We start from the raw sequence: 27,907 nt of genomic DNA on the forward strand, positions 1-27,907 counted from the left end.
CTAGAGGGTGGAGCAAAATAATGCAAATAGCATAAATCCCTCTAAATCCTGAGGAAGTCCATGCAAATCTGCTTCCTGGCCTTGCCCCAGGTTGTGTCTGCAAGAGTGCCCTCAAGCTATAAAATTACTTGTCTGTTTAACAGAAAGAGGGAGATGCATATGATCCTGTGTAGTAATAAGCAATTAGTCCCTTAAGAAATAAAATCCAAGTAAATATCTTGCAGTTTTATTCAAGTAGCTGCAAAGTAATTTATTAAGATAGTTTCTAAAATGGTATAGAAAAACTACTTCTTGATACCCCCTAAACCTAAATGATTTTCATATTAATGCTATTAGTAGATTATTTGATGCATCGCTTGAGTCAGGGTTTTAAAAATATTCAGTTGATAAAACAAGGCACTTCTTTTGTACATGGGAATGCAAAATGGGCCATGTGTTTGTACTTGCAAAGCAAAAACATTAGCACAAATATTTCAACTATGCACTAAATAGTTTTTTTCCCTTTTGAAGGACATATCCAGTCCAAAGACTTTTAAAAATACATCTGTACTAAACTGGAATTGGACAATTTAATGCTGTGATCTATTAGATAATCTTTGTAGTTCCCACATTTATTAAAGTTGAAACTTTATTGCTGGAACAGCACAGCAGGTCAGGCAGCATCCAGGGAACAGGAGATTCGACGTTTCGGGCACAGGCCCTTCTTCAGGAATGAGCAGAGAGTGTTCAGCAGGAGAAGATAAAAGGTAGGGAGGAGGGACTTGGAGGAGGGGAGTTGGAAATGTGATAGGTGGAAAGAGGTCAAGGTGAGGGTGATAGGTCGGAGTAGGGTGGAGGCGGAGAGGTCAAGAAGAAGACTGCAGGTCAGGAGGGCGGTGCCAGGCTGGAAGGATCCGGCTGAGACAAGGTGGGGGGAGGGGGGATGAAGAAACTGGTGAAGTCCAAGTTCATCCCCTGCGGTTGGAGGGTTCCCAGTCGGAAGATAAGACGCTCCTCCTCCGACCGTCGGGTTGTTGTGGTTTGGCGGTGGATGAGTCCAATGACCTGCATATCCTCGGTGGAGTGGGAGGGGGAGTTGAAATGCTGTGCCACAGGTTGGTTGGGTTGGTTCGTCCGGGTGGCCCAGAGGTGCTCCCTGAATCGCTCCGCAAGTAGGCGGCCTGTCTCCCCAATATAGAGGAGGCCACACCGGCTGCAGCGGATGCAGTAGATGATGTTGGTGGAGGTGCAGGTGAATCTGTGGCGGATATGGAAGTTTCCCTTGGGGCCTTGGAGAGAAGTGAGGGGGGAGGTGTGGGCGCAAGTGTTGCACCTCCTGCGGTTGCAAGGGAAGGTGCCGGGAGTGGTGGTTGGGTCGGTGGGGGGTGTGGATCTGACAAGGGAGTCGCGGAGGGAGTGGTCTCTACGGAAAGCTGATAGGGGAGGGGAGGGAAATATATCCTTGGTGCTGGGGTCTGTTTGGAGGTGGCAGAAGTGACGGCGGATGATGCGCTGTACATGGAGATTGGTGGGGTGGTAGGTGAGGACCAGTGGGGTTCTGTCCTGGTGGCGGTTGGAGGGGCGGGGCTCAAGGGCGGAGGAGCGGGAAGTGGAGGAGATGCGGTGGAGGGCACCGTCGACCACGTCGGGGGGGAAATTGCGGTCCTTGAAGAAGGAGGCCATCTGTGTTGTACGTATTTTGAACTGGTCCTCCTGGGAGCAGATGCGGCGGAGACGAAGGAATTGGGAGAATGGGATGGCGTTTTTACAGGGGGCAGGATGGGAGGAGGTGTAGTCCAGGTAGCTGTGGGAGTCGGTAGGTTTGTAGTAGAACCCTCCAACCGCAGGGGATGAACTTGGACTTCACCAGTTTCTTCATCCCCCCTCCCCCCACCTTGTCTCAGCCGGATCCTTCCAGCCCGGCACCGCCCTCCTGACCTGCAGTCTTCTTCTTGACCTCTCCGCCTCCACCCTACTCCGACCTATCACCCTCACCTTGACCTCTTTCCACCTATCACATTTCCAACTCCCCTCCTCCAAGTCCCTCCTCCCTACCTTTTATCTTCTCCTGCTGAACACTCTCTGCTCATTCCTGAAGAAGGGCCTGTGCCCGAAACGTCGAATCTCCTGTTCCCTGGATGCTGCCTGACCTGCTGTGCTGTTCCAGCAATAAAGTTTCAACTTTGATCTCCAGCATCTGCAGACTCACTTTCTCCACATTTATTAAAGTTAAGATCTACAATATTAAACAGGATGACAGAAATCTTCATTATTTGGACTGAATTTCAAGCGAGGCTTTTCTTCAAAGTCCAGACTTGCTGGCTTCTTTCAGTTTTCTTGAAGCTAGTTCCTTAGCCTATCCTGCTGTCAACCACATTATTTTGCTTTGTTTTAAGCTAAATGCTCAATTGAAAACCAAGAAAGAAATGTTTAATCTAGTTTAGCATCCAGATTCAAGCAGTTTCAACATTAAAGTAGTTAAAGTTGAAAAGGGACATATGTCAGATTAAGAGAGAGGTCAAAATTATGGCAATTAGGAGTTCAATGTAGGAAAGTCTGAGGTCACCTACTTTTCACATAAAAATCAGAGTATTTTCTAATAATCTAGGATCTCTGGAAGAGCATGACCATGGGCAGAAGTCGCTAAGAGCTGGACTGGCAAACTAAGTAAAAGGGGAAATAAGGGTCCTTATTTCAGGAAGACTAGAATACACAGGAATGGAAGTTACTTTATAGTTTTTACAAAGATCTGGTTAAATCTTATCTGCAGTATTATATTCAGTTCTGGGCTTGAAGAAGGCTATATTATTCTTTTGGGGTGTAATGTGGATGCAACATAATTCTAACAAAACTAAAAGGATTTAAATTATGGAGGCAGATTGTGTAGACTAGGCTTGTATTCTTCTGAATAGAAAGAGGATTAAGGAGTGATCTGAATAGGGATGTTTACAGTTAAATAATGTGATAAGAGTAGACAGACATGAATTATTTTCTTTACTGGATGAAGTCCAGGAGAATATAATCTTAAACTTAGAGATAGGTTATTGAGTGGACTATTTCAAAAGTAGTTGAAATATGGAACTTTCTCTCCAATATGCTGTTGAAGCAAAGTCAAGGTGAAATTACAAATTAAGATTCATACTTTCTATCATGCCAAGATATTTAGGGTTATGAATAAATGCAGTTAGGATCTAATTAGCTGTGATCTAATTGAAAGGCAGAACAGGTTTGAGGAGCTGTCACTTTTATAGAATAAATTAAAATATTAATGTACATGTGAGCCAAAATACACTTCTATTTCATTTTTGTAAGGATATAAGTAACCCTGGCAGCACTTGTTGACCATTCATAGTTGCCTTTGAACTGACTGATTTTCTAGGTCATTATGGAGGTCAGTCAAGAGTCAACCACATTGCTGTGGGTCTGAAGCCACATGTGGATCAGATGAAGATGGCAGATTTCCTTCCCTAAAAGGACATTATTGAGCCAGAAGGATTTTTAACAACAATTGACAAAGATTACATTAATACTTTTGGTTCCAGAATTTTGGTAAAAATTGAAATCAAATCATACCATCTACCAGTATGGGATTCAAACAGAAGTCCCCAGCAGTAGCTAATGTCACTAATCCAGTGATATTACCACCACATCACCCTCTCCCTGCTAACATGGGCTTGCATTTCCCAATCAAAATATCAAGTCAGTTATAGAATCATAATTATACGGCATGGAACCAGACCCTTCAGTGCAACTCATCCATACTGACCAGATATCCTAAATAAATCTAATCCAGTTTGCCAGCATTTGGCCCATACCCCACTAAACCATTCCTATTCATATACCCATCCAGATGCCTTTTAAATGTTGTAAATGTACCAGCGTCCACCAATTCCTCTGGCAGCTCGTTCCAAACATGCACCATCCTCTGCAAGAAAACAATTACCCCTCAGGTCAGTTTTAAATTTTCCCCTCTCACCTTTAAACTATGCCCTCTAGTTTTGGACACCCTACCCTGGCGAAAAGACCACAACTATTCACCCTATCTATGCCCCTCATGATTTTACAAGCCTCTATAAGGTCACCCCACAGCCTTCAATGCTCCAGGGGAAAAAGCCCCACCTTATTCAGTCTTTCCCCACAGCTCAAACTCTCCAATCTCGGCAACATCCTTATAAATCTTTTCTGAACCCTTTCAAGTTTCACAACATCTTTCCTAAAGCAGGGAGACCAAAATTGAACACAGTACTCCGAAAGTATCCTTAACAATGTCCTATACAGCCGCAGCATGACTTCCCAACTCCTATATTCAATGCACTGACCAATAAAGGCAAGTACGCCAAATGCCTTCTTCACCACTCTCCCTATCTGCAACTTTACTTTCAAGGAATTATGAACCCGCACTCTTGGGTTCCTTTGTTTGGCAACATTCCCCAGGGCCAGACCATTGACAGCATAAATTCTGCCTGGATTTACTTACCAAAATGCAAAATCTCACAATTATCATTAAACTCCATCTGTCACTTCTTATTCCACTGACCCATCCAATCAAGGTCCCATTGTACTCTGAGATAACCATCTTCATTGTCTACACCACTAGTTTTGGTGTTATCTTCACTACTCCTTTATTCATTTCCAAATCATTTATAAATGATGAAAAGCAGTGGACCCAGCACTGATCATTGCGCACACTACTGGTCACAAACCTCCAATTCGAGGAACAACCTTCCACGACCACTCCGTCTCTACCTTCAAGTCAATTTAGTATTCAATTGGCTAGCTTCCCTGGATTCTGTGTGATCTAACCTTGCTGATCAGCTTACTATACAGAACCTTGTTGAACGCCTTGCTAAATTCCGTATAGTCAACATCTACTGCTCTGCCTTCTTCAATCTTCTTAGTCACTTCTTCAAAAAACTCAATCAAGTTAGTGAGACATGATTTCCCATGCACAAATCTATGCTGACTCTCCCTAATCAGCCCTTGCCTTTCCAAATGTGTCTAAGTGCTGTGCTTCAGAATCCCCTCTAACAACTTACTTCACCTCTGACGTCAGGCTCATCCCTTTATACTTCCCCGGTTTTTCCTCACCACTTCTGTTAAATAATGGCACCGCATTAGCCAACCTCCAGTCTTCCATCCCCTCACCTGTGGCTATCAGTGATACAAGTGTCTCAACAAGTGGCCCAACATTCACTTCCCTAACTTCCCAAAGTTCTGGGATACACCTGATCTTGTCACAAGGATTTATTCACCTTTACAGGTTTTAAGATGTCCAACTCCTCTTCTGTAATATGGACACTTTTCAACATATTACTATTTATTTCCCCAAGTTGTCTAGCTTCTATATCCTTCTCCACAGTAAATACTGATGCAAGATACTCATTTAATATCTTACCCATTATCTCTGGTTGATCTTCAAGAGGCTCTATTCTCTCCCCAGTTACTCCTTTCTCCTTAACGTATTTGTAGACTCTCTTTGGATTCTCCTTAACCTTATTTACCAAAGCTATGTCCTCTTTTTGCCTTCCCAATTTCCCTCTTGACTGTAATACTACTGCCCTTGTACTCCTCTAGGGATTCACTTGATCCCAGCTGCCTATACCTGACATATGTCTCCTCCTTTTTCTTGATCAGAGGCTCAATTTCTCTCGTCATCCAGCATACCTTACACCTACCAACCTTTCCTTCACACTAACAGAAGCATATTGTTTCTGAACTCTTACTATCTCATTTTTAAAGACCTCCCATTTTCCACCTGTCCCTTTACATGTGACTAGCTTCTCCAAATCAACTTATGAAAAGTAATTGCCCAATACTGTCAGAATTGGCCTTACTCCAATTTACAACTTCAACTTTTAGATCAAGTCTATCCTTTTCCATATTTTAAAACTTGAAGAAGAAAAATTGACTTTTTAAACAAATTTAAGAGTTTCTGTGAACCAGACACTAAAGGATTGAAATCTAGTACAGAGGAAACTAAGGACTTAGACATTGAAATATTCAAGATTATGAAGGGGTTTGAAAGGGTATATACTGAAACGTTTTCTCTGGCTGGAGAATCTAGGACAAGGGAACACAGTTTCAGAATATGAGATCAATCATCTAGAACTGAGTTAAGGAGAAATTAAATCACAAAAGGTTGTCAAACTTTTGAATCTCAACCCAAGGGTTGCAGATGTGCCATCACTGAATATCTTTCAGGGCTAAGCAGAGTTTTGATGTCTCAGGGAACTGAGGGTTACAGGGTAGGAAAATGGAATTGGAACCCAAAATTAGCCATGATCATTGTGAATGGCAGAGCTTGCTCAATGGGCCATATGATCTTATCCTGCTCCTTTTTCTTATGTTCTTACAAATTTAATCGCGGTGCTAAGTACATGCAAGCTTAGGCCATATACATGGTTCATATACACAGAGCAGTAGATTAATGATTAAATCATTGCCCAACTGACTGTACAGCAAACAAAATTCCTTGCTTGTTCATATCATAATTTGTAATGATCTTACTTCAGATGAGCAGATTTTCAGCTTGAAGTTTACCTTCCCAATGGCTGCTCTTCAGGGATGGACCTTGGAATTGGATAAGGTGCACAATGGTCATCAGCAGGCGTTGAAGGAGATGAATTGGGGATGTACACTGCATTCCAAAGCATCAAATTCCTTACATGGCACACTGGATGCAGTACCTGTTTTAAACAATTAAGTGTTTTGATTGGCTTATACAACCTACAGATGTTGTTCTTTGAATTTGTTTCCTTTTATAATACAGTACTTCAATTAAACAAACAAAATCTAATTGGAACTGTACAAAATTATATACTTTACTGTCAATAAAAATTGAGCATCAGGTACTAAAAACACATAAGAAAAATGCTTGTAATCAGGACCTTACTAAAATGTCATAAAATTGATCCCAGGAATGAAAATGGTAACACAAAAGTAGCATACCGCAAATGTTAGAAAGCCAAAACAAAAACTGAAATTGCTAGAAATGCTCAGAAGGTCAGGCAGCATCAGTAGGGAGAAAAGAGTTAACATTCCGAGTTGAGTGTACTTTCTGGTTCTCAAATGCCATTTCTAAGCACTGAACAATGCAAAGATAACATTCTCAGATTCTATACAATATGACTAAACTAACAAAGATCGGATCTTCTCTATGCCTTCACTTATCGCTTTTATACAACTGCTAAACCTTAAACAGACCATCGTTCGCAGCAAACTGCCCAGCCTTCAGGGCAACATCGATCACCACACCATACAACCCTGTCATGGCAACCACAGCAAGGCGTGTCAGAGTGTCGACATGGATACTACCATTATACGTGGGGACACCACCCACCACGTGCACGGCAAGTACTCATGTGCCCCGACCAACATTGTCTATCTCATACGCTGCAGGCAAGAATTCTCTGAGACATGATATATTGGCGAGACCAAACAGACAACTATGACAATGGATGAATGGACACCACGCAATGATTACCAGACAGGGATGTTCCCTCTTAGTCGGGGAAAGTTTAAATGTTCAAGGACACTTGGCCTCAGATCTTCGGGTGACCAACCTCCTAGATGGACTTCAGAATACACAACAATGCAGAATTGCCAAGCAAAGGCTGATAGCCAGGTTTGGTACCCATGAGGATGGCCTCAATCAGGATCTTGGGTTCATGTCACACTACAGGTGAGCCCACTTCACTCACTCACTCTCACAAACACATTGACATACCCCCCATAATCTCACTCACACACACCCTCTCATGGACATAGACTCTGTCACACTCATGCATACACTATCAAGCATGCACGCGCGCACATACACACTCACTCCAATGCGCGCGCGCGCACACGCACGCGCGCACACACACACACACACACACACACACACACACCCCTATGGGGTGAATTTGCAGATTTGTATTTGCAATACATTCTATTTTGTTCATAAAGCACACACTCAAAAAGGCAGTCAGTCCATGTGACATTTTATAAATTCCTACCTTGGAAATAGAACCAGTCTGACTCAAGGTTGAGATGCAGAAGACTCCAACCTCACACATTTAATTCATTGTCTGAGCTGAGATGTTGCTTTTTTTTTAAAACCTTCAATTATCTTGGGGCTGTGACTTGAAAGAAGTTCTGGGATTTACATATTAATCACTCAAAACCTGCATCCCCATTCTAAGTATTTAAAGACTTAACAGCAATTTAGGTTTGTTCAATACTTTGCATCAGTTGCCTGACACCTTGATCTTCTACTATAAATGTGGATCCTATGATGCTGCCCCACTAGCTACCTGATGAAGGAGCAGCGCTCCGAAAGCTTGCACTTCCAAATAAACCTGTTGGACTATAACATGTTGTTGTGTGATTTTTAAATTTGTCCTCCCCAGTCTAACACCGGCACCTCCACATCATCTGTATAATCTAATGAGAGATTATTTACAGTGGAACCTCGATTATCCAACATTCGATTATCCAAATTTTGGATTATCCGAACAAGATCGTAAGGTCCCGATGCTTCTTAAACTGTGTTATCAGGCATTTGATTATCCGAACAAAATAGTCCCCGCTCATGTCGTTTGGATAATTGAGGTTCTTCTGTATATTGAATTAAAGTTTCTCAAAATAATTAAAGCACAAGGAATGAAATGTTAGTTTATGTACCACAATCATTTTACAGAAACCAAACGTACAGTTTCAGACTGTGAGGTGTACAGGAGATTTTTGAAGGATTTGTTAGCAGGCCTCAGGAGCGACCAAACAGAGCAGGTTCTTTCCTGAGTGTGTTTCTCTTCACGCTCCTTTGCACTGTTGCACAGGAATGTTCCAAAAAGGCAAGAATATGTATGCTGTACCAATTTAGCCTAGAATAAACAGATAGGAATAAATTAATGAATTTGTTAAATTTTGGCAAACCTGTCTACTCCAAAGGAAAGGACCATCAGAAGAAAAATCTACTTACAAGGAATGCTTCATTAAACTCAAATGAACAAGGAAACTGTCTCTGTAACTGATGGACACAATCAAGCCACTGAAGAAACACAGGACAGCGCTCATTGAGATCATCTGAGTTTTCACCATGGCCACACCGATCAGCAAATTTATGACCAAAATCCAGCCACTCAGTTTCCACCAATATCTGAAAACCCTGAAAAATAACTGTTTGTGTTAGAATTCATGCAGCATGTGCATTGTTAAAAATACTGGGCTTTGTCAAGACTCAAAATTCATTTTTGCTCTGATTTTAGAACATGACCCCTTGTTTTGGAGCATGAACTAAAACTACAGCAAAGACGTCTATGTGTGGAACTGCAGGAGATGGGAGAGATACTAAACAAATATTTTGCATCAGTGTTTACTGTGGAGAACGATATGGAAGACATAGAAGGTAGGGAATTAAATAGCAACATCCTGAAAACTGTCAATATTAGAGGTAGGGGTGCTGGATGTCTTAAGATGCATAAGAGGTGGATAAATCCCCAGGACCTAATCAGATATACTCTAGAACTCCATGGAAAGTGAGGGAAGTGATTACTGGGCCTCTTGTTGAGATATTTATATTGATAGGCACAGATGAGGTGCTGGAAGACTAGAGGTTGGGTAACGTGGAGTCACAATTTAAGAAAGGTGGTAAGGAAACTCCATGGAACTATAGACTGGTGAGCCTGACATCAGTGATGGGCAAGTTGCCGGAGGGAATCCTGAGGGACAAGAATTACATGTATTTGGAAAAGCAAGGACTGATTAGGAATAGTCAACATGGCTTTGTGTGTAGGAAATCAGGTCTCACTAATTTGAGTTTTTTGAAGAAGTAACAAAGAGGATTGATAAGGGTGGAGCAGTGGACATGATCGAAAATGGACTTCAGTAAGGTGTTCAACAAGGATCCTCATGGTAGATTGGTTAGCAAGGTTAGATCTTGTGGAATACAGCAAGACTAGCCATTTGGATACAGAACTGGCTCAAAGGTAGAAGGCAGAGGGTGGCGGTAGAGGGTGGCAATAGAGGGTTTCTTTTCAGACCAGAGGCCTGTAATCAGCAGTGTGCCACAACGATTGGTGCTGGGTCCACAGCTTTTCATCATTTATATAAATGATTTGGATGTGAACACAGGAGATATAGTGAGTAAGTTTGCAGATGACACCAAAATTGGAGGTGTAGTGGACAGTGAAGAAGGTTAACTAAAAGTATAAAGGGACCTTGATCAGATGGGCCAATGGGCTGAGGAGTGGCAGATGGAGTTTAATTTAAATAAATGTGAGATGCTGTATTTTGGTAAGGCAAACTGAGGCAGAACTTATTCACATAATGCTAAGGTCCTAGGGAATGTTGCTGAACAGAGACCTTGAAGTGTAGGTTCATAGCTTCTTGAATGTGAAGTCACAGGTAGACAGGATATTGAAGAAGACAATTGGTATGTTTGCCTTTATTGGTAGTGCATTGAGTCTAGGAGTTGCTAAATCATTTTGCGATTGTACAGGACATTGGTAAGGCCACTTTTAGAATACTGCATGCAATTCTGGTCTCCCAGATATAGTCAGGATGTTGTGAAACTTGAAAGGGTTCAGAAAAGGTTTACAAGGATGTTGCCAGGGTTGAATGGTTTGACCGATAGAAGATGCTGAATAGGCTAGGGCTATTTTCTCTGAAGCATGAGAGGCTGATGGCTGACAAGACAGGTTTATAAAATCATAAGGGGTAAATAGACAAGGACTTTGCCCCTGGGTGGGGAGTCCAAAACTCGAGGGCATAGGTTTAAGGTGAGAGGGAAAAGATTTAAAAAGGGACCTGGGGGAAATTTTTCTCACAGAGGGTGGTGCGTCTATGGAATGAGCTGCCAGAGGAAGTGGTGGAGGCTGGTATAATTATAACATTTAAAAGGCATCTGGATAGGTATATGAATAGTAAGGGTTTAGAGGGATAAGGGCAAATTTGACTAGATTTAATTAGGATATCTGGACAAGTTGGACCAAGGGATTTATTTCCATGCTGTATAGCTCAATGACTCCTGGATTTAAAAAAATATTTTTAGAAACATACTCAATAGCATGGCCTTGAAACAAGTTACTCACCTCGTGATGTTAAGAGTTCATCAATTGAAAAAAACTGTTGTTAATCTTTATGCATGTTTGATCAAGTTTGGATAAAAGCACCTATTCCACTCAATGCTTCCAACTGGAACTTTAATAGCAATTATGTTTATTTTAAACAGAAAATTATACCAAACAGACTTTGTCTTGAACATATTCAAAGTAGTACATCATAATTACTTAATAATTTCAACAAGGCTTCAATGTTTAGAAATCAAGTGTAAAGAAAGTATGTGCTGCTGTGATTTTTTTCCCCCAACTATTAAATGTAGTATTTTCATGGAAAAAGTTAATATTTTGAGGCCGAAAGTGCATTTTTTCACCACTAATAATATAATGCATAGTATGACATGTTTTTTTTAAATCATCTCCAAAGTTTTACTCATTATACAAGAAAATCATTTTGTAAAATATTTTCAAGTTCAGTAATTAAACACCGCTTTTGAAAATGTACAGTTTTTGCAAAATCACCCTGAATAACACTAAACTTTATCTTTCCTAACTGGCACTGCTTCTTTAAAACCTGCTAATGCAACTTTTCAGCATAGTAAGTTACAATAAAAATGAACAGATACACACACACACACACACACACCTCTATGGTTCTGTAGTAAGGATCCAGCAGTAATTTTGATAGAGCCACAATTTGTGGTGTTCGGTCCCAGCCATCAGAACAGTGGACCAGAACAGGCCGCTGGTCACGATCGACTGCATTAATTACAAGTAGCGCTGCTTTCAAAAGCATGGATAGATGCTGAAGCCATTTGGTACTTTCTAATGCTGATAACCAACTGCTGATCAAAAATCAAATCAATTAGGAAAATATTTTAGAGATTTTGTGTGTCCCTTTGCATCAAACAATTAAACCAATTAATTGAGATTAGATTTCAACCTCTTATTGAGTACAAAATACTGATAGTTTTAACTTATTTCTGAGAAAACTATAGTCATAACATTGTCTGTCTAAAAATAACTTATTCACTTTCCATATAATTCAAACATGTAACAAAAAAATGAAAATGCTTAAAATTTCCCACTTGAGTTTTAAAAAAAAACACTTACTTGGCAGGATCTGGCATCTGTGTACAAAGAAATCTCAATGACTGAAAACTCTTTCGAATGGAGTGAATGTTTGCCATACCCATAAATACTACTTCACAGTTCGGGTAATATTCTGCAACAGAATTTGCATTTGGGAAATGATAAGTTATTATTAAAACAAAAAGCCAAAGCCATCTTTTTATAATGTCAACATGTAATGAGGAATGATCTCAATTATTCCCAAATGACTGGAGTCATTTCTTAACAATAGGTCAAAGTTTTCTGACTCTGGCTTTACTAGTCCATAATTTTGTTTCAATAAAGTAGAGGAGTGAAAAATTATGTATTGTTAAATGCAAACAGAACGGAATGGTAGTGCAAAGTCAAGCACAAAAACGAATTTTATGAGCCTTACAGGCTCCAAACATTTTCCTTGTATGCTTGTGTGCTTAACTCCCTACACAATACTTTCATAAGTTCTTCATGGCTACACATGTACATCCAAAAAATGGCATTGACAATAGTTGTGAGCAGAAGACATTTTTAACTCCTTTTTCCCCACTGTTAGAAGACATACTTTCACATTAGGGATAGTTAGGTTGAACGTAAAGCTGAAGCTTCTACTTTGCCACACCATCAGAAAAGCTCCCTCATGGCAATTTTCCCCCCCCCATTTCTACACATGTTCCTGTGAAAAGATGATCACAAGATAATTTTTACAGACTCCTTTTACTCCATCCATTCAGAATTAACTATTTAAAATGTTTTTAAAATTATTTCAGGGACCTTTCTTCTTAGCCACTTTGTGCCCTTCTGTGAATTCCACCAAGAAGCCAGAGTAGCTTGGTTATTAAAGGCAGCCAGGTCGGGTTACTACGAGGAAGCTGCAAGTTAATTTTTTCACCCAAAGGTTGGTAAAAATATGGAACATGCTGCCTGGGAAAGTGGTAGATATCGGTACTTTGAGCATTTAAGAAGCATCTAGATGAATACCTTAAATGCCAGGACATGGTAGGCTGTGGACCAACTGCAGGTAGTTGCGATTGATTTAGTTTGTTGGTCAGTGTGGACATGGTGGGCTGAAGGGCCTTTTTCTGTGCTGTATCACTACATAAATAGAGGCATAATATAAAAGCAAGGAAGTATTGCTACACCTCTGCAAATCATTAGTCAGACCATATTTGTAGTATCGGTGTTCAGTTCTGGGGACCTTATTAAAGGAAGGATGTTAAAGTCCTGGAGTGAGTACAAAGGAGATTTACTAGAATGATGCTTAGAATGAGAGATTTTAGAAATAAGGAAAGATTAGAGAAATTGATATTATTGTCCTTGGAGCAGAGAACATTAAGAGGTGGCCTTATTGAGGTGTTCAAAATTATGAACACTATTGACAAGGTAAAGGAGGACATTCTGTTTCCACTAATTGCTAGGTCAGTGAGTACGGTCACAAATTCAAAACTGTCAGCAAGAGCTAGGAATGAGATGAGGAGAAACTTCTTTACTCAGGATTGTTAGGATTTGGAACGGCTACCTGGAATAGCACTGGAGATGGACTGACAGGAAGTTTTCAAAAGAGAACTAGATATATATTTGAGTGTGATGAATTTAGAGGGCTACAGAGATAGGGTTGGAGAATAGAACTAGCTAGATAATTCTTTCAGGATCTGGTACAGACACGATGGGTCAAATGGTCTCTTTCTGTACTGTAAAATTTCATGATTCTAAACATGTTTCCGCTGATGGGTGAGTGCCGAACCAGAGGACACAGCTTAAATATACGGGGTAGACCATTTAGGACAGAGATGAGGAGAAACTTCTTCACCCAGAGAGTGGTGGCTGTGTGGAATGCTCTGTCCCAGAGGGCAGTGGAGGCCCAGTCTCTGGATTCATTTAAGAAAGAGTTGGATAGAGCTCTCAAGGATAGTGGAATCAAGGGTTATGGAGATAAGGCAGGAACAGCATACTGATTAAGGATGATCAGCCATGATCATATTGAATGGTGGTGCAGGCTCGAAGGGCAGAATGGCCTACTCCTGCACCTATTGTCTATTGTAAACAATGATGTAAGCAACTGGGATAATGATGGATGGTCTGAGTCTCCAAGGCACAGGCAGTTGTTAGATACCTTTTGTTTGTCATTTACATAAATGATTTTGATGAAAATACAGTAGGCATAGTTAGTAAGTTTGCGGACAACACCAAAATTGATGGCATTTCAGACAGTGAAGAAAGTTTTCTAAGATTACAAAGAGATCTTGATCAAATGAGTCAATGGGCTGAAAAAATGGAGTTCAATCTGGATAAATGCGAGGTATTGCACTTTGGTACAACAAACAAGGGTAGGACTTCTTCAATTAATGGCAGGACCTTATGTAGTATTGTAGAACAGCGGGGCCTAGGGGCATAGGTACATAATTCCTTGAAGTTTGCGTCATATGTAGACAGGATGGTTAAAAAGGCATTTGGCATGCTTATCTTCATTGTTTAGTCCTTTCGGGATAGGAGTTGGGATGTTATGTTGAGATTGCACAAGATATTGGTGAGGCCTCTTCTGGAATACTGTATCCAGATCTGGTCACCGAGTTACCAGAAGGATATTATCAAGCTGGAGATAGTACAGAAGAGATTTACCAGGATGTTGCCAGGTATGGAGAATTTGAGTTATAAAGAAAGACTGGATAGGCTGGGACTATGTTCACGGTAGTGTAGGAGGTTGACAGCCGATCTGAAAGTAATTTATAAAATAATGAGGGGTATAGATTGAGTTGATGGTAGTTGTCTTTTCCCTATGATGGGGGATTTCAAGACTAGGAGGTACACTTTTAAGGTGAGAGGAGAGAGATTTTAAAAAAGTATAAGTTGCAAATTTTTTTGTTTTTTACACAGAAGGCGGTTTGCGTGTGGAACGAACTTCCCAAGAAAGTGGTGGATCCAGGTACAACATTTAAAAGACGTTTAGAAAGCTACATGAATAGGAAAGATTTGGAGGGATATGGTCCAGCAGCAGGCAGGTGGGACTAGTTTAGTTTAAGACCATGTTCAGTCTGGACCGGTTGGACCAAAGAGTCTGTTTTCGTGCTGTATGATTCTACGTCAGGTTTGTAATGGTTAAAATATAAAGTAACTGTTTAATTCCATGATTGAATGAGTTTGGAGATACCTAATTAGCATTTCAACTTGGATGGAAGTCAAATGTGATTCACTACGCCATGGAGACAGGTTTTCAGAGGCCAAGAGTCTATAGGAAGCCACAGCAGGGTTGGGTGTAGGTTTTCCTGGACAGTCTGCAAGGTTCTGACAGAAAGAAGAGAGTGATGGGCAGCAAAGTTCAATTGTTCATCAAGCAGGGTGCACGTAGGAGCTTGCATTTAGATTGGAAAAACCAGGTTTGTGGCAATTTAAACAAAACTGGAACATTCACCTTTTTTAGCTAGGGACAAAAATCAGTTCAGAGAGTAGAAGCTGAGAATAACCTTTCTTTAAGCTTTTTAGGTTCTTGCAGAACGAATTGTCCACACAAGGGATAGACTAAATGATAACTATGACGGGGGGTAGGGGATTTTGGGATGCTGTACGTGTCAAGTGTGGGGTTCCTTTCTGTGATTTAGACTAGCTAATGTCTGGAAGTGGTTTGTCAATGTTGCTTTAGTTTATTAAAACAAAAGTCTTGAAACTTGAAATCTTCTCATGTGATTCTTTCAACCATTCACCGAATGTTCACAATCATTGGTATCTTCATCATAACCACCTGTCTACGTGATATCCAATCTCATGTACTTCTGCAGCATCATTTTTTTCACACACTTTCTATTGAGGTGAAAACCAAAGTTCCTCTTGTTTCCTTGCAGCTCAGATAAATAATAAAGTTTTTTTTGCAGTGTTCAATGCTTAATTGTCTTTTGTGTCTAGGTGACAAGGAATGGAGTAATCTCTTGGATTGACTTTATTAATAGATAATTTAGCCCTAAATTTTTAATGTCAAGACCACCCAAAGTTGTGTCACAAACTATTTTTCATCTGAGCAATTCAAACTCAGGATTTAATAGTGAAAAGGGGAGTGCTTTAACTTATTATATCATGCAAACTTCAAAGTAGGTTTATTTACAATAAATAAATACTTGAACAAATAGCACAAAATTATCAGCAGTTATAAAGTAGGCACAGTAAAAACAGATATAGTTCACTCAATTGTTAATTTCTGGGATGAATGAGCAATCTCTTGATCCAAAAATCTGCTAATATTAGCCTCCAAAATGCTGGTTGGCCATTTCTTTAAAACTTGAAATGCAAGCTATGTCAATTTCAAATAATCTATTCAGCATTACTATTTACATTTCCTTGCTGATACTCACCAGGGCATTCACACCCACCACCCTTTGCCCTGTTAGCTACTGCTGCTGCATATGACCTAGCATCCAAAATCATAAGTTTGTGTGGTGGACTGCATAAATTTTCTACTCCAGCTGGATTAGTCATTGAAGAATCTAGAATGAAAAGACAATTAACCTTAGTTTGTGCCATGATGTGGTGTTGTTGTGGGTTGGACAAATTTAAAAATCACATACCACTAGGTTATAGTCCAACAGCTTTATTTCAACTTGGATGAAAATCAAATGTGATTCACTATGCCATAGAGACAGGTTTTCAGAGGTCAAGAGTCAATAGGAAGCCACTGCAGGATTGAATGCCCCAGAGGGCAGTGACTTGAAAGAAATTCTGGGATTTGCATATTAATCTTTTGGAACATGCATCTCCACTCTAACTGATTAAAGATTTAACAGCAATCTCAGGTTTGTTCAATACATTTGTTTCAGTTGTATGGCCTTTGATCTTTTACTTAAAAATTCTCCTCTGTCACTAGCACCTGAAGGAGGAGTGAGGCTCTGAAAACCTGTGTTTTCAAATAAACTGGTGTTGTGTGATTTTTGAGCTTAGTTTGAGCAATGGTGTAAAGTACAAACAAAAGAACTACAAAGTGCTATAGGAATTTAACAATAACTGAAAATACTAAATTTGTACTGGAACTGCATACTAAATGCAAAAACCACTTAATCTCTTACCGAATTCCACATCAGACAGGTCACTACCATTAGAAAAGTCTCGTACACAGTTGCCGTTAACATGTTTGGTGGAATTGCTGTCCATGGCACAAGCTTTTGCAACAGACTTTATCAGGTGCTCATCATCTGAATTTCTCCAACCCCACCAACTGACTTCTGGCTGACTACAACGTGCAATCACTGCACCGTTGCCTTGGTGCCTGAAAAAACAGCAAGAAAGTACTTATCAAGTATATAAATTTTGCATTTGTGATATTGATTCATTTTAGATTAATTTGGAGTGGATAACAGGATATGGGAGTCTGACCATTCTAGGAATAATGGATCGGGAAGCATCAATCTAATTCACATGATTGTAAATCACAGTGCACACTGGGGAAAGTAATGTGTTTGTATTTATTCATGGAAGGGAGATGGGTGATGTTGCAAAGAAATAGACACAAGATCAAGATGTAGGATAGGAATGGTTTGGAGGAATATGGGCAAAATGCTGGCAAATTGGAATAGGTCAGATTAGGACGTCTGATTGGTGCAGACGAGTTGGACCAAAGGCCCTGTTTCTGTACTGTATGACAGTATGTACACAAGATAGAATGTTACCAGACATGGTTAACCCATACAAACAGATAAAAACCCTTTTAAGAAGGTACCCAGAGATATAATTAGTGATTGAATAGTAAACTGGGACATGTACCAGTGGGCACAAATATGTCATTTTCATTTACATTTCAAATCTTGGTGCCTCTGCTATGGAGACATGAAGTATACATTACAACAGATTTATTCTCATATCTTTGTGAAGCAGGCTCAAGGGTGCCATTGGTAGAAAGTAATTGATGCTAGTCTTCTAATAATACTTATGGAGGAAGAGAAATTACAGGAAAAAATCCATTAATGTGAGAGATTTATTATTGTGGGTTCTTATTGCAACCAAATGTTCTGCCATTTTTAGCTGTATAAATTGTTGAGATATATCAAAAGTAATTCATGCATCAAAGTATGATATGCTTGAAACATCTAGAAAACATGCTCTGATAGAAGTTAACATTCTTTATGTTTTCAAAATAAAAAATGTGTTTAAAAACTGATAACATCTTTGAAAAAGTTGAATAGTATTTTTAAGTTTTGCACTATGAACTTGCAGCGTATATTTAATATTTTGTAAAGTAATTAGTGTCATCTAAAGGAAAAGCAGAACAGTACATACTGTCAAGAAATAAAAGCCAGACGAGAGAAAAGTAAATGTGCTTGCAGTATTCATCTTTCATTTTAACTGCACTAATATCTCCTGCAGACTATGCTTTTAATTAAAAAAAAGGGAGGAATGTGCCAAGAACAGCGTGGAAACAATGTTTAAGATTCACTATATGTATATAGGTACAAGCAGTGCCAAGTTAAAGTGCCTCAAAGCTTGGAACTCATTTTGCTTTTCCTTGCCTCCATTTTCCTGGTTTTAGATTATGTATTTATTTTTATAGAGCAATCCAAATTGAAAGCATAATTCCCCTCAATTTTGGCTAACTCCTGGCTGAGAAAGAAACAGCAGCATGGAAAGAGCTGACTTGAGGAAGCTAAGATGGCAGTGGTAAGAGGAACAGGGGCAAGAATTAGGAGTAGCAAGCCATCTGTCCACAAGTGTTGCTCCACTATTTGATTTAGATCATAGCTGATCGGATTGTGGTCTCAACTCCACGTTACACTCTGTCCCCATAACCCCGAACTCCCTTATCATCAAATATCTAACGCAGCTACGAGTATATTCAAGGATCTAGTTTTCACTGTTCTCTGCTCAAGAGAATTCCACAGACATGCAATCTTGTGGATGAAATAATTGCTGCTCATTTCAATCTTAAATGTGAGATTCCTATTTTTTAAAATGGTGTCACCTCATTCTAGATTCCCAAATAAGAAAACATGTTCCCTAAGGGAAAACAGTGAAGGAGAGATCTGAGAACACTTCTAAAGATTGGACAAGAAACTTCTCAAACACAGGGATTGAATGTGTTGCCAAATATCATTGCTCCAGAAGTTGCTAAAAGCACACAGTCAACAGTCCGAGAGCCAAAGTTATTCAGATTAAATGAGCTATTAAGGCAAATGGACAGCAAATAAATTGAAAAACTCAATAAAGAAGTAAATATTCATCAAAACTGGTTTTGAATGCTCAGAAAATTATAAATAACTACACAAGAATAACTTACAGCTGCCTGCAAATGGCTCATGATTTATAATTCTTTAAAAAAGTCCAGAATAAATCATTTCCTAGATTAGACAACTGTGATAATAAAATAGAGGTAGGCAGATGGCTTTTGGTCAGTTCTTGCTTCAATTTTGGACTTGGAACTGATGAGAATGTTTTGAATACAATTTGAATGAACATCAACTTATTTAATTGCAGATATTCAAATATTATTGTAAAAGACTCCAATCATCCTTTTTTTACCATAACTTTGGAAAAAGGCAATTAAATAATTTAGAACTGTGACTATCGACAAGATGCACTGCAGACATTCACCAAAGATTCTTAGATGACACCTCCCAAATCCACGAATGCGTCCATCAGATACGTAGGTACACCATGTTCCCTTCGAAGTCACTAATCACTCTAACTTGTTTTAAGTGAGAAGGTGGATAGCTCTCCATATAAAATCATTTTCCATTATTTTGTTTCACCAGATATATTTTACATGCAAAAATATTACTGAACATCATGCTCCATACACAGAGGATCCTTGCACTATATTAAACTTATTTTGTCACATCTTTAAAAATTAATTATTCACACCTGTAGACAACACTTGGAATCCTCTTCCATGATCTGAAGTTTCCAACGCTTTCAAGCTCTTTATCAGTTAACCAAGCTGGTACAAGTAACTGCTGTGGGTAACTGGCACACAATCTGCATTTCAGGATAAAATAACATTTAACTCAATACTTATTTCATTTTAATTGCAGTGGCAAATAATGTAAAAAACAATACCTTACATAACACCAAAGCATAGTTAATCACACAAACGCACTGCTTGTGAGGAAGGTGGAAGCAAAGATGAAGAAGAATTTTCAAAAGGAGACTGGACAGGGACTTGAGAAAAATAAATTTTCCAGGTCACAGGGCTAGCAGCAAGGGCATGGAACTTACTGAAAATGTTGTACAAAAACACCACATGGACTCGACTAGTCAAATCTGATTCTGAAAATTGCAGATACTTAAAAGGGTACTTATAGATTTGTAATAGAAGATAACATATTTGGCACCCATTCAAATATACAAATAAAAATGCTTAATCAATATTTCTAATATTTTAGTCAGACAAAATGTTCAAGAAAATAAAAAGAGATTTAGCATTAGTTATGTAGCTTAGTTCACATCAACTCATGAAACAGATGCTTCAATTTTCCACTTGGAACTGATGAGAATGTTTCGAATAAAATTTGAATGAACAACTTATTTAATTGCAGAAATTTAAATATTATTGTAAAAGACTCCAATCATCTTTTTTAGCATAACATCGGAAAAATACATTTTGGCAAAATGTTTTGCTACTTCAGTAACTATTTACCTCGCCTACAACGTTAGGTATTCTAGTACTTATTGAATAGATAACATTTTTGTGTTCCTCTTCAGGGAAGTGGTTAAATTAATAAAGAATTCACCTTTATTTCAAGTAGATAGTAATTTTGGAATCCACATATAATTTGACAAAATGCTGTGATACTGCACAAGACAAGACTGACTTAACTTTGTTGAAAAAAAATTGAGAAAATCAAACAACAATGAAAAACGTATTCATATTTTCAATGATCCGCTATATTGGGACCAAATATTTGTACCAAATTAGTCAGCACTAGAGGATAGAAGATTGAAGATTCAGTTATAAAAAACAATTACAAAAGTAACAACACCATAGTTCTTACTTGTATTTGTCATTGATGTTGGTAATCCTCCATGCATTTTGCATATCAAAGCACATTCGTTCAACCTCATTTTTAAATCTTGAAACAACATGCTCTCCTGGAGAAGAACAATGGTGAGACTACAGAAATCAACAATTCAAGTGGCTTCTCATTCTCTGGCTTTAGACGTCATCACTAACTTCCCCAATTACACAAAACATCTGAATCACAAGACTTTAGCATAAATTATCTACTGAACTTCCACTGTGAATTAAATATAATTATGATTTTGAGATTAGCTGTGACCATTAGGTTGAAAAGTTAAACTTACACAACTTTCTCCAGTTTATTTATTTGGCTCAGAGTGGTATACAGTTTCAAATGCATCAGTTATGTTTTGATACTTCAGTCAAATAGCTATGCTGGAAGTAAATACTTCGACAGTAGTGATGATGGTTATTTGCCTATTACATATCGCAGTGAATTTATGCATGTAATCAGTGAAGCAAGGATCACTTCTCAGACTTATTCCCTAAGGTGCCTCTTTGGTCTCTCTTCTTTTTCATATATCTAATAAGCTCTTACTCTGTTTTTGTATTACTCGCTAGCTTGCCCTCAGTTTATTTTCTTCCTGTAATTTGTTTTGGTCATCTTCTATTGGTTTTGAAACACGCCCAATCCTCTAGTTTACCACTAAATCTTTGCCACATTGCATGTTTTTTTTCTTTCAATTTGATACTATTCTTAACTTCCTTGTTGACATGTTAACTTGCCTCTTCCATAACTCCAGCGAGGCCTGGCCAAGTTAATACTGATTCAGTGATGAAGCTTGAATTCGAGTGACTGTATGGCAGTTTATTTCTGAAAAGATGGCATGTTTTGAAACAATCATGATTTTTAGGTCTAAAACTGAGAAGGTTTTCAGGTTGAACACAAAGCTAATGAATTTTATTGTTGTTCATTCTTAATATCAAGCAGCAACTGCAGTTCTTGTCTGCCAAATTCAGAAATGTCATTTTTGACCATTGTAACTGTTTACTGTAACACCACTTCCTTCCTGAATGAAACAGTGTAGTGAGGAAATAAACTTTATATTGTACTATACAAAATAATTAACATAATTGGATAATACCTGGTCGGCACAAGTTTCCATGTTGTTCTTTTTCACTAGCATACACATCCATACACCAAGCATGATAAGCAAAGGCAAAAAGGTCTTCTATCCTTGCAGGTGGTCGTATCACATTGTTCATACGTTTTACCCACTCTTGACATTGTTCAAAAGTAGAAAATTGACATCTATTTATTTGTTTAAAAAAATGTGAATGAAAAAGGTTAAAACTTTTAGAGCAACTGTTAAAAAAAAAGTTACAATTAAAATTGAATGCTCACTTTTGTAATGCCACCCATTTTTAACATTCCTTGTTGCTGGGCATATTTATTAAAAGGGACAACCTTTTAGGCTTAATATTGGCTCAGCTTTCATTCAATCAAAACATATCCCCCTTTGAGTCAGAAGGGTCAAGCCTCATTCCGGTCATTGGAGCATATAGGCGAGGTCAACACTTCAGTACAACAGTGAGGGAGTGCTGAGCTAAACCATTGGGGGTACTTTTTTTTTAAAAAAGATAAATTGTTGAAAAAAAAAGCATCAGTTTGATTCACTGTTCAGCATAAGAGATCCCATGACACCAACCTAAGTGAAAGATCACAGCTTTCTTGGTGTCCTGGTCAACTGTGGCTCATGTGTGGAATGAACTGCCAAAGAAAATGGTAGATGTAGGTACAGTTACAACATTTAAAAGACATTTGGATAGATACATAAACAGGAAAGATTGAGAGGAATACAGGCCAACCGCAAACAAGTGGGACTAGTTTAGTTTGGGAAACTTGGTCGGCATGAATGAGTTGGACCGAAGGCTCTGTTTCCATATTGTATGACTCTTATAATCAAGTATTAAAAGAGACGTACCTTCTAATAAATCTCACTATTGTCGGTGGAACCTTGCTTGTGCAAACTGCCACATTTCTCTACACTAAACAGTAATTATGTTCAAAAGGTTCACTGGCTATGCAACACATTGACCTGATGCAAAAGTGTTGATATACACTTCATACAGTGGATTCTGCTATAATGCAGTAGTTTTGTTCTCATACAATTCTGTGTTTAAGAAAATCATGTAAAGCAGCACCACTTAAACTAACACGGCCAGAACCACGTTATAACTAATACAAGTTTTAAAAGTTCGCACTTTAGAAAGAATATCCTCAATTTGTCACACATTATAGCAAATTCGCATTAATGAAATGTATATTATAGCAGAATGACCTGTGCTACTTTTTAAAAAGAAGTTTTAAAAAGAAGTTACCAAACATTTATTGTTCGGTACTCATCTGAATTGAATTATATGAATGACAAAATATTCAAAGTTTGTGAGAAGATTTGTTGCTGTGGTTCTGTTCGCCGAGCTGGAAGTTTTTGTTGCAAACGTTTCGTCCCCTGTCTGGGTGACATCCTCAGTGCTTGGGAGCCTCCTGTGAAGCGCTTCTGTGGTGTTTCCTCCGGCATTTATAGTGGCCTGTCCCTGCCGCTTCCGGTTGTCAGTTTCAGCTGTCCGCTGTAGTGGCTGGTATATTGGGTCCAGGTCGATGTGTTTGTTGATGGAGTTTGTGGATGAGTGCCATGCTTCTAGGAATTCCCTGGCTGTTCTTGGTTTGGCTTGCCCTATAATGGTAGTGTTGTCCCAGTCAAATTCATGTTGCTTGTCGTCTGCGCGTGTGGCTACTAGGGATAGCTGGTCATGTCGTTTCGTGGCTAGTTGATGTTCGTGGATGCGGATCGTTAGCTGTCTTCCTGTTTGTCCTATATAGTGTTTTGTGCAGTCCTTGCATGGGATTTTATACACTACATTAGTTTCTGCCTCTACCACTCTTAGAGGAGCAAATTCTAAATTTCTACCAGATTCTGGTGAAAAGGTTTTTCCTCACATCTCCTCCAAATCTTTTGTCCTCTACCACAAGTTTATGCTTCCTGGTCATTAATCCCTCCATCAAAGGGAATAGTTTCTTCCTATCTATGCCGCTCATAATTGTATACATCTCAATCATGTCCCCTATTAATCTCCTCTGTTCTAAAGGAAACAATCTCTGTTCAAAACAAACTCCCCATTGGGCTGAATAGCTAGAATGTGCTTAAAATCTATACTTAAATCAGACACTTATTAAGCAGGTTCAGCAAACTTCCAAAACCAAAGACAATTACACAAACCTACTTTGCATCAGCACGTATCCATAATATTATAACAGAATACAGGTTCATGTTGGTTAATTCCCATGTGACAATTTCAAACTATTATGCCATCAAATCGTCAAAAGTATGGCACAGAATAATTGTGTGACAGTGTGCTGTTTAATTGTGTATGTCATTTTTCAGGGCAGCAAGAAGAAGGAAGAGATCAACAGGTACCATTCCAAGATTTTTAAAACTTTGTCAAATTTAACAAGAATTTCAGTTACAGTCACAGAATGCACCCAATCAGCCCATTGTCTCTGTACCGATTTAGTGCTATTTTACCAACCTCTCCATAACCTTGCACATTATTTCTATTTAAGTAATTATTTAATGCCCTCTTGAATGCCTCAGTTGAACCAGCTTCCAGTTAGCACATTCCAGACTCGAATATCTCAGTGTGCAAATGTTTTTTTCTCTCTCATTGCATTTTTTTTTGTGATTCACCTTGAGTCTGTTTTTGATTCTTTTACAAGTGGGAACAGTTTTTCCAGCCTATACTATCCAGACCTCTCAGGAATTTGAAACTTCAATCAAACGTCCTCTTAGCCTTCTCCTCTCCAAGGGAAACAGTCCCAACTTCTCCAATCTATTTGGAAAATTGAAGTTTCTCATCCCTGAAACAATTCCCATAAATTTCTTCTGCACTCTTTCAGTACCCTCACATTCAGTTTAATGTGTAGCAGCCAGAATTATAAATAATATTCCAAGGAGAGACGTAACTAATATCTTGGACTGTATGCTTCATTATCTGCTTTTCCCACCTGTCCTGACACCTTAAGTGACTTATGCACAGATAACCTAGTCATATTAAGTCAATTAAACACTCATGGCATTCTTATTGTACAACTAATTTAGGTCCAATTATCCCAAAATTTGCATTACTAGTTTGCTTATTTTATAAATGGAAACTCTCAAAATGTGTCAGTGACTAACTACAAATAACTGTAAATGCAAATTGTTTCTTTTTAGTTAATGCCAACTAATGGAAAAGTTTAATCTAAAAAGGTACCAAGCATTTTAAAAGTCTAAAAACATCTAGAATCTAAAATTATGTACCTGATAACTTTGCAGTCTTTACAAGTCAAATGAAGCTGGAACATCTCACGGCATTCAATACTTTCAATCAGCTGCAAAGGAACCTTTCAAAACAATCAAGTTAAAAAAAATCAGTTACTTAATAATATAATAATAATACTAGGTCAACATAAACCCTCAAAAGGTAAGCTGCTGTAGATAGGCAAACTGCAAGCTCTTGTAGATCAACATTACCCCCTTTGGTAACTCAGAAAAGAAAATTCTGAATTATACATACATCAGCCAGATTATTAATAAGCTGTTGTTTTCCAGCTCCAAAATGCGGTAATTGTAAAGCCTTAAAACAGTAAAGCCACTGAAGAATTTCATTATTTTGATTTGGATACAAAAATTTTAATATGAAACTTTAAAAGGCACATTTTTTTCATGTTCAGGCCTCAAATTCTGACAGGTAAAAGGATCCAATTTTATTTGTCACAAAAATCGTGTCTGTGCATATACTGGAAACGATTGATCAGAAATCAATTCCTAAATCCACATCTAGAATGGAAATTACAATACAAGTGAGAATGTTTACATTTATAATGGAACATCTAAGAATGGAATATATGACTCGACAAAAGAATCTTGCTTTTGTTTGGTCCAAATATCCCCTGCTTTCTAACCTCCTTTATACAAAGACTGCCTTTTTGTCATGGTCTCTCATGCAATAACAAAGACGGATTGGATTAGTATTAGGTACCAGAGGTGGCACAAAAGGTGCAGACAGCACAGTTGCATGGAGGAAGAGCATCAACATGCTTCAGCACACTTGAGCTGATATAGCAGGGTAGAGATAAAATCTCCCATGGTAAGATTAGTGCTCAATGGCTCAGTGGTAAATGTTCATCCTGTCCAAACATTTGCTTATAGAGTCTGACTGACACACAATTTGGGAAAACCTAAATAGAAGAGGCTGTATTTGTCAATTCATCATATATGACATAAAGCAAAAGGCTAGTCGTGCCCCTGTCTATTGAAAATTAATGTGCAATGCAGTAATAGCAACATCTGTTAATCTTTGCTTCACAGAATGGTAACAACACCATGTAAAAGAAAATTCCAGAACACCCATTATTCACAATTGTTTCAGAATTGTCACTGTAACAGCCATTTCTTTTCACAAATCATGAGTAACACCTCAAGAAAATTGACTAGTATAGGTAAAATGTTCCAAGATGTGCATTATATTTCAGGTGCCACAAAAGTACACATTTAAAACAGGAGAACGCTTATTTTGTCAAATAGATAGAAAATCTTCAAGAGGCAAGTGAAATGGCACTCAGTAGAGCACATGATGCATTAACTTTATTATTTTTAATTTTTGGTCATTCTTTTATGGGAAGTAGGTACCAATTGGTACCAACGATACCAATTGGCCATCCCAGTTTTCCCTAGAGAAAGTTAAAAATCACACAACACCAGGTTATAGTCCAACAGGTTTAATTGGAAGCACAGTAGCTTTCGGAGCGACGGTCCTTCATCAGGTGATAGTCCTGGAGAAGGCGGTGAACAACTGCCACACATTACTCAGGATCAACCTGGGGCCAAAAGTAACTCCAATTATTAACATCTTAAATTCCTTGACTGTCTTCTCAACCCTCACACGCGACAAATGTGAAGAGGTCATTCTTTGCAACTGAATGTGAGACTAAAACCAAACTGTTGGGGAAACTCAGCAGATATGGCAGCATCCGTAGAGTGGGAAATAGGATTAACATTGAGCACAGTATGATTGTTCGGAATAGTTTAATCTTACAGTATTATTCCATTCAGTTCCTGACCCATTAAATCCTAAACCACCAAAAAGACTGATGCAAAAGCATTAGATTACATTTCCAAGAATGTAGTAACACTACAAAAATGGTGCCAGTGCCAATGGTTTCAGGACTATTATTTTGTACACAAATTATGAATGTCTAAGTTTAGTGCTGGTGTGAAGCGGATTCCATTTTGCATCAGTACCAACTGTTTAGTGTTGATACATTAAATAACATTCTGAAATGTCATCTTGCTTATCACTGAAATGAAGCATTATGCAGTTCCTCCCCAAGAGTTCCAATAAGGCTTATACTTACAGTCAAAAGCATGGACCATTGCACCGTCATTAATATCATCAGTTGATGAGTCCAGCATTACATTCAGGACCAAATACCAGATCAGCACGTAAGTGTTTAGAACAATGATGTTCAGAAGTGTATTTAAAATAGATTAAACATCATAGTTTGTTCAAACATGTCTTTCATCAAGTTCTGCAAACATCAAACTCAGCAGATGCTCAAGGCAAATCAAATTTCTCAGGTGTGAATGAAATTTCAATTACTGTAGGCTGAGGACAGAGATGTCAGCAGAAAACAAGGGGAAAAGGTAGGCCTCTGGAAACTCAAGACCATTCTTGTTAATTAAACAGCAATATTCTAAAAGAGGTCATCTAATCTGCATTTGATTTCCCCAATGCATTAAATTTGCTAAGTAAA

At 38.6% G+C, this 27,907-nt stretch overlaps 1 protein-coding gene across 14 annotated transcripts in view; it reads right to left on the reverse strand.

The window, feature by feature from the left end:
* Positions 1 to 27,907, reverse strand: part of mtmr3 (myotubularin related protein 3) — a 138,563-nt gene that overhangs the window by 27,314 nt on the left and 83,342 nt on the right. For 12 of the 14 annotated variants that reach the window (XR_015761266.1, XM_088000072.1, XM_088000068.1 and 9 more), the window contains 11 exons: positions 25,413 to 25,495; positions 22,197 to 22,363; positions 21,086 to 21,182; positions 19,956 to 20,069; positions 17,171 to 17,370; positions 16,463 to 16,594; positions 12,132 to 12,243; positions 11,665 to 11,863; positions 8,942 to 9,127; positions 8,673 to 8,843; positions 6,520 to 6,665 (listed from right to left, as the gene is read on the reverse strand). Coding sequence is in view for 13 of the 14 variants with exons in the window: in XM_088000072.1 (XP_087856198.1) it covers positions 6,520 to 6,665; positions 8,673 to 8,843; positions 8,942 to 9,127; positions 11,665 to 11,863; positions 12,132 to 12,243; positions 16,463 to 16,594; positions 17,171 to 17,370; positions 19,956 to 20,069; positions 21,086 to 21,182; positions 22,197 to 22,363; positions 25,413 to 25,495 (1,607 nt within the window). In the remaining variant the exon portion in view is untranslated. The remainder of the gene's footprint in view (positions 1 to 6,519; positions 6,666 to 8,672; positions 8,844 to 8,941; positions 9,128 to 11,664; positions 11,864 to 12,131; positions 12,244 to 16,462; positions 16,595 to 17,170; positions 17,371 to 19,955; positions 20,070 to 21,085; positions 21,183 to 22,196; positions 22,364 to 25,412; positions 25,496 to 27,907) is intronic. The other 2 variants (XM_088000073.1, XM_088000081.1) reach the window with 1 other exon arrangement.

Source organism: Chiloscyllium plagiosum, unplaced genomic scaffold, assembly GCF_037043375.1.
Source record: "Chiloscyllium plagiosum isolate Xiang-an unplaced genomic scaffold, Cpla_swu_hap1 HiC_scaffold_24, whole genome shotgun sequence".
NCBI lineage: Eukaryota > Metazoa > Chordata > Chondrichthyes > Orectolobiformes > Hemiscylliidae > Chiloscyllium > Chiloscyllium plagiosum.